General features: G+C 38.1%; 1 protein-coding gene across 2 annotated transcripts in view; it reads right to left on the reverse strand.

Moving 5' to 3' along the window:
• Positions 1-13,330, reverse strand: part of Bnc2 (basonuclin zinc finger protein 2) — a 407,276-nt gene that overhangs the window by 141,495 nt on the left and 252,451 nt on the right. For both annotated transcript variants that reach the window (XM_059254496.1, XM_059254497.1), the window contains exon 4: positions 1,324-1,426. In XM_059254496.1, the coding sequence (XP_059110479.1) occupies positions 1,324-1,426 (103 nt within the window). The remainder of the gene's footprint in view (positions 1-1,323; positions 1,427-13,330) is intronic.

Consider the following 13,330-nt stretch of genomic DNA (forward strand, 5'->3'; position numbering starts at 1 on the left):
GACACCCAGTCACCTCAGAATAGCCTGTGTCCACACTTCCTCCACTGACCTCATCATCCTTGATGGTTCAGGAAGTTTGGGGATAGAGGCCCTAGGAAACTAATACAGGAGAAACAGAAGTCCTTTAGCAACATTGCGCCATCAGCCACCACAGCAGCAGCTCATCTGCCTGCCATTGGGCTAAGTGTTAATGAAGCCGGGAAGAGTTCTTACTCCAAAGGACTGATTACAGGATTATGGCTGTGTCACCAAGCACACCCCTTCCAACATGCTACTGTCTCTCTCATGGAAACATGGCCAAGAGAGGTCCTTACAACTCCAACACACATGCCCAAGCAAGCGAGGTACATGATAAATTAAAAGCATTTCAAGACATGGCCTGGTGGTGTTACCTCAGATCTTGCTAGAATAACATGACATTTATAAAAAATACAACCCACTGAATGTTTGGCACTGCTGGGGAATGAAGAGTATGTCCACTTAAGAGCCAATACCCGAGGCTGTCAAAAAACTCAAGCCAGGGTTTCTTCTATAAACATTACCTATCTTTTAAAATTACACAGTCTAGGAGGTGGAGAAAATGTCTGCTTATTTCCATGTCTCCTTTTGCTTAAACACAATAAACACAAACCACACACAATAATATGTTAACTATGCAGTGAAACCACATTGATGGAGCAGCACTTTGTACCTGGCAAACAATCTCCATACTAGAATCTCTGTTCGGGCCACCCTCACTCCAGTGACACCTACACACAGTGCAGTCTTTAACAGCGTGGGCCTCCTCTCATCCCGGTGCACACTGAAGGGGTATTTACAGGTTACTTTTTCAGATACCAGCCACTTGCTCACCCCCCTTAAACCATACAAAGTTTAACATCTGGAAGGATAAACTCAGTACACACGACAAGGGCGTGCAGTCACTGAGGAGTTCTCCAGCGAGGAAGATTTGCCAGCTTCCCTCTGAGGTCCAGGCCCTGAAAGGCCAACTGTGGTATGTTTGAGTTTCCATCAGGCCTGGTACTTGTTGGCTGCTGCTGTGCTCAGTATGAACCCCACTGCCCAAGTATTCTATAAACATCTCTCGCCCTTCTCCCGAGAGCTGCCTGCCTAGTCTTTCTTCCTGGGGAGGAGAATGTGCTGCTGGAGAGCTGCAGGATGTTAACTAACACTTGGAGCACAGCTAACTGCTCTCTTTTCCAGGTCAACGATTATTCTTAAAAACAAAAAAACCAGAACAACGTGCACGCGTGTGCGCGTACACACACACACTCAGGGGAGCATAGCAAGAACAACAGAAAGAGGAGTCTAGATTTTCCTCACCATGTGCCACCCAGCCATGTTTACACTGATCACAAGTCCGCAGGTTAATCTTCCCTGGCTGGAAACACTCACACGTGCAGTTTACCAGTGTGCAGCGGATGGCCTGGAAACAGAGGAAGAGAAGACATCAGCATGGGTTCGACCGCATTTTCTCTCTCACTGGTTTTAGCATCTAATACCCATCTTTACCTTGAAAGGTTTTTATGTTGGTAAAGGTCTGAAGACTTTTGAAAATAAAATTATATTAAAACATTTCACAACGAAGGGTTGAGCAAACAAAGCAGAGTCACGAATGCATTTTAAGTCTTTAGACACAAAGGTAAAGCAAGGTGAGTGTGGATAAAGGACTGTGTTTTCCACAGGACACTGGGTTTTTAACACTGGCTCTCCAAAAAAGAAAAACAGTTCTGCGGCTGTGGTGTGGGCTTATTTAACTTAACTACTTCACAATGATGCAAAACGGCACATATCCAAGAAGATACCAGCCAAATACCGTTCAAGGGAAATATTTGTAAAAGGAAAATATGGCAGACAAACAATAATTATTAGAAAAATCCCTTTACTAGCTTTCATTTAGATGCTTATAACTATCATTTCCCAATCTCTTCTTTTTTCTTTGATTTATTAATTCTAGTTTCATCCCTATTTTAAAATAAAAGCAACCTTTTAATTTTAATGATGACAAGAAATGAGTTAGAAACTTTATTTTGAGATCAGATAGAAAACAGAAAAATGTTTACATGCAGATTCTATACTTGGAAAAGTACAATTTTATCCTAGAACATGTACACACACACACACACACACACACACACACACACACACACACAGTCTTTTGATTCTGTACAAGCATTTTAAAAATCACCTCACCAGGTCATATGATAAAGTGAATTCTTAGAAAGCTCCATAAAGCGAGAACAACTTTCCATGACTGAAATCCATGCTTAGGAACCGTGCTAAAGCTGCTGTCCTGTGCCACAAGACATCAGTTAATAAATTTACCTTGTATGTTTGACTTCTAGCTGCATGGAAATTCTAGAAGCAGAAGGGATTTAACTTGATCACTCACCTATTAACAATCTACTGTGACCATCTGAACTGGTGGAAAACACCTCCCTGGAGATTTAGATGTAATCAAGGATGACTGGGATGGTGTGGACGCCCCCCAAGGAGGGCTAGTTGACTGAAAGTACAGATAGGGACCGGTAGCCACACTCACATACTCCAAAAGCTCACCTTCCTGAAAGCATTTGGGTTTTCTATAAAGTATTTCCCTTGTATGAGACAGTGTTCTAGATACTGTTAACATGTTTGGGCCAAGTCCTTCTGCAATGGATCAGACTCAATGGACCTCTCCCTATGTACAAGCCATGCATGTTTAAAGATATTTTGTTTCACTAATGAATGCTCTCGCTGTGAGTACTTACCCCGTTTTAGATGTGACAGTCCTCAACCTATGTTCCTTTCAGACTTAATTTCCTCTTTTGTTCAGCACTAAAGAGATACTTGATTACACAATCCATCTGTTTTTTCAGAGTTTCTTCTAATGCCTGTCATCAGATTGTACCTTATCTAGGTTATTAAAGTTAGCTGCACATTTTCATGATTAAAGGGCTAGAGGAGCATAAGGAGAAATACTCTTATAAAAGCTCAATTTCCAATTCCTGTACTGACTGATCTATCAGAACATGTATATAAACAGCTTATTTACACAACATGTTAATTGACTAATGAACTCAAGATTTGATTGTACTATGACCAAAACTAAAATTTAGGATATAACATTTCCATTAAATACAAGGTGCCTTTCAAAGTATCCAGTTATCAGTTCAGATATCGAGACTATATTAACACTAAAAATACTTGAAGTACATTAGTACAAACTTTCATAAATAATTCTTAAAAACCTCTGCTTTATCAAAATCAAGGAGTAGACAATAAAAAGAAATGATATCCCATGGACAATATTTAACTCTAGAATAATAAATGACATTAATCACTTTGAATCATTAATTTGATGTTAATCATATATCACTTAAAGCATTCAATTTTAGTAGTAATCACGATAAAAACAAGTAAAAGATATAGATTAGTTTTACACACACACACACACACACACACACACACACACACACACACACACCCCTTAGAACTGGCTAACTCATTCCTTCATTACTACTTAAATAATATCATCTGGTTCATTTGGGAATTAAATCTTTTAAGATGCTTTCTTTTTTACAGATTCTATTCTTTTTATACCCAAACATAAAATACTGGAACACCTCAACCCTTTTATATATAAACACTTAAGCACTAGAATAGGCATTTTGTATTTCTATAAATTCCAGAAGGCCTATCTTTTTAAAACTCAGACTTGTGTAGAATACAATTCTGGCTTAAGGGAATTACATACACTTAAACAATATGGTCTAAATAAATATTTTGAGTAAGAGACTAATGTGGCTTCAAAGGAAGTTCTGTTTTAAATAATGTTTCTGAAATAGTGTAAAACTTTGGCATACTATTTATTCACAACAAAACAGAACCAATGTGATCATTTACCAATTCAGGCACACTTACAAAATAGATTATCGTAAACTATCAAACTGGTGAAGCCTCAGAAGTGTCCACATGCTTCAGAGAGACAGTCGGAAAGAGCTCAATGGAAAAGCCTTCCTTCCTGTGAGCATCTTTGACTCTTTCTCCCCAGTCTGCTGGGAACTCTGCACAGGGCCTGTACATCTTATACTGTCTGAATGACAGGCTCTGAACACCAGAAAGGAGGAAGGCTGCAGAAGCTTCATTGAGACTAGTCCTATCTCTCTCTGCAGGAGCAGTGTTCAGGCCAGCCAATGCAGACTTAGCTACAGGACCTAGCGCATAGCATACCCCTCACCTACTTGTAACTCATCCACTCTCAGCTCCCAAGAACAAGCTGCAGGAGCTACCCCATCCCTCTAACTACCTTGTAACTCTTCCTCTCCACGCTCAAGAACAACAACAATAAACATTTTAACCCACAGCACATTAAAAATAACCACCCCTGCTTACCTCTACCATGGGTTTCTTCAAAGAGAAACCCATGCACGCCCAAAACAATGTCTCTACTTCCTCATGCCATCTCCATTTTAATTCTGCTATCTGCATTCTGTCCACAGGGTCTTGAAGCTGCACCCTCTGAAGCAATGCTCTCAGTACATGTGGTCCACTTTTAGTCTCCTCTTCCTCCCAGACCTGGGTGCACCTTGCACCACTACCTTGCTTTCATTCTTGAGCAGTAGAGACCGACTATCCAGCTCTCCCACCGGCAACTTCTCTCTCCCACTGTAAATAAATACAGGTGTTGCCCATGGCCAGGCTCTTCATTCTTAATTTGGTAATTCCACCCTCTCCTACAACTAACTCTACAGACAAGTGCCATGTTAAAAAAACATCACTTGGGAGCCAGTCACTGTACTAAGTGGAAAGAAATGAATGACAGTGTCCACGTGTGCAAGGCTTGACAACCTGGTATTTGCAGGCAGTGACTGGGCTTAGAGGGCAGACCCCCCAAAATCAAGGGTTCTTACACACAGTAGAGAACTACCATCTATTTCTCTCTATTCCCCCATCCAAATACGATCACTCCTTAGTGTCCATTACGATTAATAATAGCTAGATTAACTGAATGTTTGCCATTCTCCCGGCAATGTGCTAGATAATTTACAAAGAAAAGACTATGAGCTTGACATTTACTCCTCTTCGTTCACGTATGTGAGACGCGAGGTGATAACTAAGTACCCTGCTTGAAGTTACTCCTGCATCTCTAACACAGGTATGTCTGAGTTCTCTGCACCAATGGCTAGTGATCACTGAGGGTTGCTCCTGCTCAGAGAGCCCGCCACAGAACAGTTTTGTTGACATAGGTCTCCCTCCAAAAATCATCTGTCCTTCCCTTTCGTGGCCTGTTGTGTTTTCCCTGGACCATTCAAAACGGCTCCTAATTAATTTGGTCATTCTTCTTTTCTCCTTGTCAAACTAACCTTCTCCTCACTCTATCTTTCTCTGTGGAGACTGTTTTACTCTTTATCTTTGCCCTCTCATCAATTTCTTGGTTTTGACAGTAGATCCCACCTCAATCCTTTTCTTCCTTTTCATTACATCTGCTCATTATATTTGTGGTATGGTGTGTGTGTGCATGTGCGTGCGTGTGCATGCACGCGCGTGTGCATGTGCACATGTATGTGCAAATGCTTGCTCAAGTATGCATGCATGTCCTATAGTGCACATGTGGAAGTGAGGACAACTTATGGGAGTTGGTTTTCTTCTTCCACCATGTGGGTTCCAGAGATCTGACTTAGGGCATTGGACTTAGCAACAAGGTTATCCTCAGCTACATATGAATATGAAACAAGCAATATCTACATGGAATCCCCAAAAAGTGGAGGAAGAGAGTTCTTCAAGCACCCTTTTTCATCTGTTAATAATGGGTGCCACAAATTACATGATAATTTTGTCAAAGGACTTAATTAATCCACATACAGCATAGGGTACCCTGGCTGGATAGGTTAAAGCTTAAGAAATGACAACGATTTATGATCTCAAGAAATTGTCTATATATAAGAAATGGTTCTTTCTCACTTATGATTCTTCATACTGTATTAAATTATATTACAGTATTTTGTCAGATATGTAACATATTTAATGCTAATGAATAAGAGACTGCATATATATATTACAGTCGATACTGAGGACAAATATTATTATTTCTGTCAAGGCTCTAAAATGGTATTAGTGGAGGAACTCCACCAATTACTATTCACTGTATTTTTCTACCTGTAACAAAATAGGGAAAATGTACAGACTCAAAAGTATATCAGAAATGGTAGTAGTAACTCACACATATATATAGTTCCATCCAGCTGGGATGCTGAGGCAAGAGGATTGCGTGAGTTGAGAGGTTTAACAATCACCTGGACAATATAAATAAGAGCCATCTCAAAAAGGCACATCTAAAACCTACAAAGTAAGGTAAGTTGGTAAACAGAGCATTAACATGGGTTTTAATGTTAAGTAAGAATGTATTTTTGAGGTATTCTGGCTACATTCCAAAGATCTATTCAAATCCTGGTTAGAACATCAATGAAACAAGACTGGCTTCATTATACTAGTTGGCTCTAACTCTGTGAGTATATATAGACCAAATATTAGATTCCTACCAAATGACATTTCTCAGGAAAGCAAACTGTTGTTCCTGTTAATACTTAGTGTAACTAACAAAGGGATTATACACAGGCTAACACATGTGTTAGCTTCTTCTTATTTGGAAATAACCACCCAAGTTATCTGACACAAAATAACAACAGGTAAAATAAAGGCGTAAAGCAAACACACATATAAAACACACATGTAGGAGCAATCACAGTGAGGGGGTGGAGCTTCAGAATTAAGCTCATTTTAGTTCTAGATTTTAACTTTCAACCAACCTCCCCACCCACCAAAAACCAAACCAAACCAAACCAAAATAAAAAACATATACACAGGGCATTTTTTTTGTTAGTGTTTGAAACTTTGACCAAACTCTCATATGTAATTAAATATTCTTAAATTCACTTTCTTCATGTTCATTTCTGGGGGCAATAAGGAGGATAAATTTGGGTTATGAAGTTTCACTTGAAAAAAATTCAAGCATTTAATACTGAAGATTGCAACTCACATTAAACTTAAATTAGGGAAAAAGTTTAATTGTGAAGGCAGCATTCAATCTGTCCACTTGTTTCTGTTATAAACTTAGGCAGTATAATTTATGAGTAGATAGTAATGGGATGCAATGATTAGCTGTGAGAAACTTCACCTTTTTACTGTCCATTCACTTCCAGTGCTGAGGGTGAAACCTGGGGCCTTCAACACACTAAGCAAATACTCCACCACTGAGTTCTATGCTCAGCATGTAAATAATTTATTTTTATTAAATTCAACCTTCTAGGGTTTACTATTTGTTTGGTTGGTTTTGGTGTTGGTTTTTTGAGACAGGGTTACTCTGTTTAACAGCTCTGTCTTGAAACTTGCTCTGTAGACTAGGCTGGCTTTGATTTCACAGAGATCTGCCTTCCTCAGCCTCCTGAGTGCTGGGATTAAAGGCATGTGCTACCACTACCCTCAACCTACTAGTTTCAAAGTTATATACATACATACATACACACACACACACACACACACACACACACACATCATACACCAACAAATATCTCCCTATAAAAATTTCAGGACAGTTTTTCCATTTCATCATATGGCCAATTCACAAAGCTAAGTGAAAACAAACAACTTCCAAAGAAGTATATGACATTTAGCCTCAGTCTTGGGAAGCCTATCAAACATGGCTTTGCAGAAGACTCGGCTTTCTAAACCAGTCAGTTCATGGTGCCACTTGAACAAAAACGTCTAGCATGTAAAAACTGAAAGACAACTACTAAGTAGATTTATGACCAATAGAAACACTACACTGCATGAGACAACCTTTTCTTCATTATAAAATTCTTCCATGTTGCAAGTAAAGGTCTACCTACCCTTTGGGCTAGGAGTCTACAATCCAGATTTTAAATTAGGCAGGGTGTCAGTGGATAGACATAGACCACACCCCCAATGGCTTTATATGGTTATAAAGAGCACACTCTAACAAACTCCTTTTTTTCAACAACCTAAAAAGCTCTATATAATTCTGACAATGAGACTATTACTAAGGTTGTAATATTCTCTGTATTTATACAAAGAAAGAAATCTAAGATTGAACAGGTAACATACATGGTTTACAATTAGTGGTTACCAGTGATTATAAGGCCTATTATAAATGCTAAGGGTCCACAGCTTGTTCAGCTATAACACAAATGCTACTATACTCAGGATGTATGAATAATGGCAACCAATGAGAGAAACAACAGAGTTATTGGGTCTGCCTAATAAGACTATTTAAAAACTTATTTAATGAAAAGTTATGGTAAACATATATACTATGTGCTAGTAATATAACTTGGAAATGAAAAAACATTAAAAAAGGTTCCTTATATTTGTCTAACTGCTTTTTCATATAATATGAAGAAATAAAAGGTGACAAATGACCATTTTGCTGTACCTGTGTGCTCAGAAAATCTTTTTTGTCTTTTCAACAGGAAACACATCATTCAATCTTATATATGCTGCAGATGAAAACAGTCTGCTACACTCACAATGCAGAGAAAACACCATTTAAATAGTAGACAGTTTGGGAAACACAAAAGGCTATGTGTTAAAAAAGAGAGAGAGAAAAATCATGAACTAAAGAAATATACCATTTTTTGTAATAAATGCTCCGAAAATAACTCAAAGAGGTTCACTGGCAAAATCGACCTTAGAACATCTATTACTGTTAAAAATCAAGAGATATAAGCTTTACTTTAAAGTTTCTATTTTAAAAATATTGCCCTCCATCAACAGGTAGATAAACAAAATGTGATATATTCCTATTATGAAATATTACTTGGCCATAAAAAAAGTGATCCATGCTAAAACCTAAATGGACCTGGAAAGCATTATGCTAAGTTGAAGAAGCATGAAGGCCCTAACGATACTACATGATTCGGTTCACATGAAGTGTCCATAATAGGGAAACTGTACAGATAGAAGTACACCGAAGACTGCCTAAAGCTTGGAGTGGGGAAAGGGTGGAATCATAACTCAGACATGTGGAGTTACATTTTGAGGTGATGAAAATGTTTACAAAATAAATTAGTGATTGTCGCACATAATCATGAATATACAAAAAACACACTAATCCAAATATTTACTTGGGTAGACAGCATGGGGTGTGAAGTACATCTCAACGAAGTCATTCATAAATGGACAGGATATCTTGGACCAATTACTATTCTCAGTGGTGCTAAATCACTGATTCTGTAAGGTCTTCTTTCACAGGAGACACAGTATAGCACAGTATTTGTCTTCCCGGCAGTGCAACTTGGCCACTTAAATACTAAATAAATTAATACACGGAAGGTGAACAAAAGAATTTCAATGCTACCTAAGTTTAAAAACATTTTCTTTCAAAATATTAAAACCTAACATACCTGTTTTAAAAACTAGCATTTAAATGATACCATCTTTCAGGAAAGCCCAGGATATCTTTTTAAAAATTAGAGGGGAGCTCGCAATTATAATGCTCAACAATCCTAATATCAAGGTTCTAAAAAATTTGAAGAGAATCTACTTATAAATGGCAGTGGTGAATTCTGTCATGCATAGGTCCATAGTATTGCTCAATTTACTATGATGGGAAAAATTACTTCAGTCAAGAAACAAATTTAGTTTAGGGGAAAGAAGCAAAGAGAGAAACCCCTAAACTTATGGGTGTATCATTATACATGACTGTGAATATTCCTACGACTGTGTGAATACCTAAACAGGGAGAAAGGAACACAGAGAGGCACATAAATTTTCAGACATGGATCCAATGAGCATCTGTAGTCATTACCTCACGATCATAGCCTACCATCAATCGACATGAGGAAGACCCCATTTAAATAATTTAAGAGTTCAGAGTAAAAATCAACAGCGGGATATAGCCAATTATACAAGGAAAACACTTATGCTTCCATGGCATCAAAGCATTCAAGCTTTTGAGTGTAGATGTTTCCCCCCCCCCACCCCCAATTAAATCAGGTCAATAGTAATATAAACTATTTTGTTAAGCAATTAGTAATATTAGAAAAACAGAAAATGAGAAGGCATTTCAATTTGGACAAAGCATTTCAGTTTCCTACCTAACAGTTAACAATTCTGATATTCTATCTGGTGCTTGTAGACTTGAAAATTTCACGGACTATTTAGGCAGCTGAGATGACCCAACTGGAAGAAAAGGACTCCTCCAATGGATGCAACTATCACCAAGATGAACGTGAGAAGATTACCACCGAAATAACTACATCCCAACTACCCTCAGCATTTGCAACGACACACAACTTTATATAAAGAGCCAAAATAACCTGATACCATCTGAATACTAATAATCACCTCCTTTTTATCTTATGTTGAATCAGCAGTTTTGTCTGTCATTGATATACTTTTCATTCATTTTCACTAATGCAATTTGAAAGGTGGTAATGTGATTACACATCTCTGTGGCATTCATAAAAAACACTTACTAATATGATAGGGAAGACATTAATAAGGAATTTATAATTGTAATGGGATGTAAGGAGATTTATACACCTTTTAATACTTTATAAAAAATCTAATCCCTACTCAGCAAGGAGTAGGGCAATAAGAAGCCATGTCCCGGTTTTACAGAGGCATCTTCAAATCCTGGGAAGAGCATGCAGTTGACAGAATGATTCTGCACTCTGGTGACCAGGCAGCTATGCTTAGGGATAATCCAAAACCTGTTGTTGCAAAAAAGATATCATCTCAAGTCAATGCTATTGTTCTTTCCCAAATGGCACACTAGGGTCTCCTTTGAGAAAAATACCTAGAATTTCCAGGCTGAGGGTAAAGCCGAGTTCTGTCCTGGTAGGAGAAAGTCCTGAGTTAATGCCCAGTATGACAGAAGGGTAGAGGAAGGGCGAGATGGTGACATGAGGAAGGGAGGGAATAGATATTCTACTACATCCCTTCTTCAGTGGAACAGATCTGGCTATATTAATTTAAAATCCCAAAGCACTCTAATCAATTCATTTATCAAGCAAGAGAGGAAGGTAAAACAACCTTTTGGCTAAATTTGTGCTCCTAGGTTTGTGAAAAGTTCACTATAGTGAACTGACAGGGCAGGAAAGTTGCTACATTTGGAATTTATCATTCCAAATGATGGTTACCCAGGACAGGAGAGGCACACTGTGAGACTAATAGTCCATGTTTGTGCACTGCCATCCAGCTTGCATAATACTTCAAACACATTCTCATGTTTAATCCCTAAAATTCCTGAACTTAGATTCTTAGTCAAACAAGAGAAAAGAGTCCCTAAGAAGTCTCCAAGTAACCCAGGCCACAGCTAGTGAGCTGGTCTATTTCCACACAGCCTGCACTTGAAAAGAAAGCAAAAGAAATTCACATTGCTACCTCACCCTCAGTAAGTTCCAATAGGAATTTAACACTCTTTAGATGTGAACCAAGCTACAAGAAAGGGAAAAGGGCATGTACTCGAAGGCTTGAGCAACTGGAAAGAGTGTGAGAATCTGTTATGTAGTTAAGTTACACTAGAATATTTTATCAACACTGGTATATTTTAGATGATGAAAGTGATTACAAATAATATTTGATAGAGTTGAAATGGTTCTATTAAGAAATTTCAAACTCTTAAACATGAGAGAAGATACTTCCAAGGGCATATGAAAATCATCTTATCCATCTATGTCTTCAGAATGCCCACTAGTAACACACACCAACAAACATTTTGCTGCTTTCCACTGTGTACATATTGGTACATCACAGTTATCCCATAAGGATGAACCCTTTTGCTTAAATGCAGGTATCACCATAGGAATCATACCTACTACAGTTAATGATAACAATATGATGAACAGGCAGAGCACCTTTATACGTTATTAATGTTAGATCGTAGAATCTCCGGGTCTGTGCTGAGACCTGTGATGGATTCATTAGAGCGTTGTACAAATCAATGAAGGCACATCTCTGTTTTTCTAGTAGTTGGAGTCACTGGAATTGTTCAAAAGAAACCTCTCAGCCAATGCATTTAAACACACACACACACACACACACACACACACACACACACACACACACTGCTATTCCTTCTTATTGGTAATTTTTTTCTAATTCAAAAGACTATATTCAAACACTCAGAAAAAGTCCACAAATTTCTATGGAATCTATAAGCATCCAAGATAAAATGCACCCTAGAGTGTTAAAAAACCATTATTCTCTTCTTTTCTTTTAAAGATTAGTTCATTTAAAAGCCAAAGAGACATATCTCTACAGAGGAAGACAATAAGAAACAGCCAGCTAGCTACTAGCAAAGCTCCAACACCACTGAGAAAATTAAGAGACCTTTGTAATGGTTGTCATGAACTATGAGCTAACTCTTGAACATTAAGAAATAAATAGAAGCCTGGTGGAGAAAATGGAGTGTTCCAGAACAATGTTAATGTCATCTTGGGCACATGGACTGGGTTCATGTGTGTGTCAACTGAGTCAATGTAATGGGCTATAACAGCTTTGAAGCAGCTAATATGGTCCATTGGGTCAATAATCCGTGAACTAAGAAGGATTTGCTTGATAGATGATAAATGGTTCATAAGAACTCAAAAATCACTCCATCAGATCAAAAATTCAATTTTCATATGGTGCCTTTCTACAAATTAACCAAAGGGGGAAAGTGACTCTGAAGGACTTCAAGGGCTACAGCTTTAAAACTCATGTTTTAAAAAAGAATGCAGAAAAGGAAATAAAAATTAAATGCCTTTTGTAGGGTGAGCCAACTTAATTAAGATCAAACTATATTTTGCGACAAGCTGACATACAACACGAACTGCTCAAGAGGCTTTTCTACCCTCCTACAGGCTGTTCATGTTCATGATACAAACAATGAAAGACATACATATGCATTTACAGTTTCCCCTTCACATTCCTAAGCTTACTGAGGAGATTTAAACACACAATTTCTGGGAGGGTGCCATCTCAAATTGAAGACACACACTTTGGGTGTTGGCATCACTTTTTATCTGTGTTAGTCAAGGTCTGTGGAGACATCAGAGACGACACACCTGTGCTGGCTAACAGAACAAACAGCAGAAGTAAAGCTGTATGACTTCCATATGCAACATTGAACAAGAAAGGAGTGTTGCTCCCACGTGGGCCAAAGCTTATGTAGCCTGTGTTTACTGGTTAACTATTTCTATCCATCTAGACCGTGGAGGAATAGCAAGCAGCCTTTAGTAAATTTCATTACATATTCACACTAGGTGATAGTGGCTTTAGATTAATTTTTAAGAAGTAGGCCTATCTATGTGAATGATTGTATTTACTAAGTTCATGGCTACAAAGA

Source organism: Peromyscus eremicus, chromosome 2, assembly GCF_949786415.1.
Source record: "Peromyscus eremicus chromosome 2, PerEre_H2_v1, whole genome shotgun sequence".
Classification (NCBI taxonomy): domain Eukaryota; kingdom Metazoa; phylum Chordata; class Mammalia; order Rodentia; family Cricetidae; genus Peromyscus; species Peromyscus eremicus.